Source organism: Arachis hypogaea, chromosome 2, assembly GCF_003086295.3.
Source record: "Arachis hypogaea cultivar Tifrunner chromosome 2, arahy.Tifrunner.gnm2.J5K5, whole genome shotgun sequence".
NCBI classification, from domain to species: domain Eukaryota; kingdom Viridiplantae; phylum Streptophyta; class Magnoliopsida; order Fabales; family Fabaceae; genus Arachis; species Arachis hypogaea.
The window spans coordinates 89,683,514-89,687,723 of NC_092037.1; the positions used below are offsets into that span (position 1 = coordinate 89,683,514).

Sequence of the window (4,210 nt, forward strand, 5' to 3'; positions counted from 1 at the left end):
TAGAAATGAACATCTGAACACCTATAGAAATGAACATTCACTTTAGTTCATTAAAAAATACGTGAAAATAATGTCTATGACGAACAGGTACGTACCGATAAACTATACAATAAAGCATGTAGAAATCTGGAACAACTTAATTAAACTACAACGTAAATTACAGAATAACCATCAAATATACACGTTATGCATTAAGTCTACAGGAAAAAAAATAGTAACATGGTTCAATTTAACCCTTAAAAAAATGGTTCTTGCAATTAATAACATGTGGATCTTTTGCAACAGCTGCCTTAGAACCTTGAAACTAACAATAATCCTTAAACACAGAGATGAGAAAATATACACTATCACAAACTTGTCCAACTAATCCTACTTTTTGTTGAAGGAGCTTAACAAATACATGAAACCACCGGCTTGTTCGGGGACATTTAGGCCAGCAACAGAACCATGGTGTATATCTTGAAATGCGTGTCGACGAACCACCTGTCCAGAAAAAAGAAGAAAAAAGTCCAAAAGTTATGTTCTAGAATAGTAATATACCAAATAAACATACAAAGTTGAGATTAAGCCAAACATCTACCGGGATGAATTCTTTTGTTTTCTCCGCCTTGAATTCTTGAAGGACTTCTCAAGGATAGCGCCGAGCCTCTTAATCTTTGGCCTCTCCTTTGTGGTGACCTTCGATGGGCCTTGGATGTCATCAACACTGACATCGTTCGAACTCTATGAGCCAATATTCGTCTGCGTCTTTGACACGCTCTCGGACCTCTTTTTGGCATGGTGCGCAGCCAACTTGGCCATTGTTTCTTCCAAAGCAACATGCGGCAATGTTGTTTCTTCATCATCACCGACGAACTCTTGAGCAACACTATAGAAGTGTGCACACAGTCCCTTGAATGCAACATGACTCTCATCTGACCGACTGATATCATGGCTACTTTTGACATACGTATGTTTGCGCTTTATCTTCTTGCTCCATCGAGGGAGAACATAACATGAAGGTACTTTGTACACTTTATATGAATGGAAAACTTCAAGGCAGTGACAGCACAACACACCTGAACTCTCAAAAAGATTGCACTCACAACGAAGCTCCTGTGTGGAATGGTCAAAGTGAACATCGTACGAAACGCATAGAATAGTATCGTTGACTAGTTTCTCCTCTTCCATCGTCACGCAGACCAATGAACCCTGTTTATCAACTGTAGAAACTCTGCAGTTAGCCTTCTTCACAAACTCAATTTGAACATCCCTAAAAATGCTCGTGGTATACTCTTGCTGAAACTGTTTCTCCATAGGCGAGGTGGTTGCACAAGGGATAACCCCCTTCGAGTCTGCAGCATCATCCTCCAGTTCCCTCTGCTCCTTGAATCCAAGAACATTGTCATATTCATGAACAAATTGAACCAAGCTAGTTTTACTGTGTAAGTATCCACCATAGAATGCGTGCATGCTCTCACTCCTTTGCGTACTCCGCATTGCTGACCAAAATTCACCTTTGAAGTATATTGGGATCCACATACGTCGGTCATCATACAGATCTACAAGGAATAAATAATCCCAAATTAAGGATAGAAAGCTTACACCAAACATATTGCTACACCTGAGAAATGACCATCCACAATCAATGATATATTAAACATCCAAATGTATATTATAATGAACATCCATATAATTGTCATAAAAAATTCTCAATATACTAAACATTCAGATGCCAAATAATTGCAATAAAAGCGTGTGAAGTAATCGTACAGTAACAAACCTGACACCCATGTGTTGTTATGTAAGTTGTACTCATCTATAAAATCAGCCCAGTTATCTTCAAATGACTCCTCGGTCCGAGAGTTCCACACAATGTTGTTTAAGTCAACATACAAAGCTCCGTACCGACGGTAACCCCCAAGCTTGGAAGGTAACTTATTCATAATATGCCAGATGTACCACCTGTGGCGTGTGTCGGGTAAAGTATTTTTGATCGCATGGTACTTGAATCGACATTGATCGGTTATGATACACTGTGGAGCAGTTCCCATGCACTTGACCCATTGGCTAAAAACCCACTCATAACTTGCGATTTCCTCATTCCCCAATAAAGCACAACCGAGGAGGGTCGACCTACCATGGTGGTTGACCCCAACGAACGACACAAACGGTAATCCATGCCTACCAGAAAAACCAACCAGATGTAAGAAATGCCAATCACGATCGAATAGCATTTTATCAAGAAAAGGAAAAAACACCAACTTAACTACTACGTACCTATTCCTTCTGTAAGTGCTATCAACTGACACGACGTCTCCATAGTATTCATACGACGCCCTACACCTTGCATCGACCCATACTGCACTCTTAAATTTACACTCATCGTCCAACTCCACCGTGTAAAAGAAGTCCGGATTGATGTCCTTCATTCTCCTGAAGTAGCTCATCATCTCCCTGACATCCGCATTCACGTTGTTATTTCGGAGCCTTGCTGTTATATAATTTCTTAAATCCTTCTCTGAGAATCCCAAGTTAGAGGGGCCACCAACCTCATTTGACAAAGCAAGGAATATCTTGTTTGGTCGAATCCCAACCTCATCATTATCCTCGATCACGCACTTCATATGCATCGTCAGCTGCCTATACTCATGGTAGTGCACTGCCTTTTTCGGTGAACAGGGGTGAGAGTGCATCAAGTCAACCTTGAGCAAAACCCAGTCTTGCACGTCTTTATCAAACTTTACATATATCCTTGCCTTGCACCCAGTAGCTGAAATCGTATTCTTCTGCGTTGGTGCTTTAACACGAGACTCGCGGATCACGTCGCGATTACAGTGTATAGCTTGGTTAATGGGAGCCTTTGTGATCTTATCAAATGTTGTCGTCCTTATCTTAGTTGCAAATCTAGCTTTCTTTGCATAGGTCACATAAAAGTCATGAGCCATCTGTAACTGAGCAAATCGCATTCCAACTCTTGGTATCTCATCTTCTTGAAGGCAACCATGATCTGGTAACTGTATTTTATATTAATTCGAACGAAAAATTAATTACCATTAGTTATCAAATCAAACATGAACATTATGACTACACAAAAGTAATCTAGACTCCAATACCTCATCAATAAGCTCCATCTCTTTACTTCCAACATCTGTAACATCCGACAACTGCGTGGCCTAAAATTTCCAAACAAACAGAGTAACTAAAAGGAGGAAGATCCTGATCAAAATTCATTTCAATAAAAATCTCTAAAACAATCACCGAAAACACATCAACAGCTACAAAACAAGCAAAGAGATTTTTTTATTTCATGTATTATTTAATTAATTTTCACCATTTATTTGTTTTTTTTTCTCATTCAATGAAAATCATTAGGAATTATTTGTTCCATTTTGGCTAATAATTAAGGGCCTTACTCACCCTTTAGTGGCTTCTTTTTTCACTCCAGCCACAAAATTCTTTTCATGTATATTTACATACACACACTCATTTCTTCAGATGCAAGAAGAACATAAGCACATCATTCATTAACTACATATTCCCATAAACATGAAAAATATTAAAATAAAAGGTAGGAAGCATACGAGCATATAACTAAAAAATATGTAGTGAGCATATATACATACCATTACATGATTAAAATACTAATATAAGCATGAAAAATAACCAAATACAAGGCAGGAAGCATATCAGCATATAACTAAAAAAATATGCAGTGAGCATATAAACATACCATTACATGATTAAAACACTAATATAAGCATTCCATGGTTAGCATGTTGCAAATACAAGTAGCATTCACTTCAATTCAGTGAACAAATTCAGCCACTGAATCACCCTATGGTTATCTATTTTAAATACTTGCTTGATCATCACGTAGGGATAGTATACGGACACCATAGATAAAAATACATTCATATAAGCATACCAAAAAATTAAATTATGCTATCCCATCAGCCATATAAGCACGTAATTCCATAATAAGATGATTAGCAAATAAAGATGCCATTTAAAATGAAGAGAGCATAGATTCATATACAAAAACACATACGAAAAAATGTGCTCTTGGATGTAATCATATAAGCATGCAATGGTTAATTAATTTTAGCTAATCCTCAATGCATGTAATGATACCATTAAATATAAAACAAACATAAATTTATTTGCATCTCAACTGATTGCTTACAATTGCATGTTTCAATAACCATACAATTAAAGTACTCATTTACAT

The 4,210-nt window shown here is 37.4% G+C and overlaps 1 protein-coding gene across 1 annotated transcript; it reads right to left on the reverse strand.

Moving 5' to 3' along the window:
* Nucleotides 1-723: 723 nt before the first annotated feature.
* LOC112727664 (protein FAR1-RELATED SEQUENCE 5-like) lies at nucleotides 724-3,113 on the reverse strand. Its single transcript, XM_025777522.1, has 4 exons — nucleotides 3,096-3,113; nucleotides 2,260-2,996; nucleotides 1,763-2,163; nucleotides 724-1,541 (listed from the first exon to the last, which is right to left on the reverse strand). The coding sequence occupies exons 1-4, from the start codon at nucleotides 3,111-3,113 to the stop codon at nucleotides 724-726; spliced, it is 1,974 nt and encodes a 657-aa protein (XP_025633307.1).
* Between the last annotated feature and the right edge of the window lie 1,097 nt (nucleotides 3,114-4,210).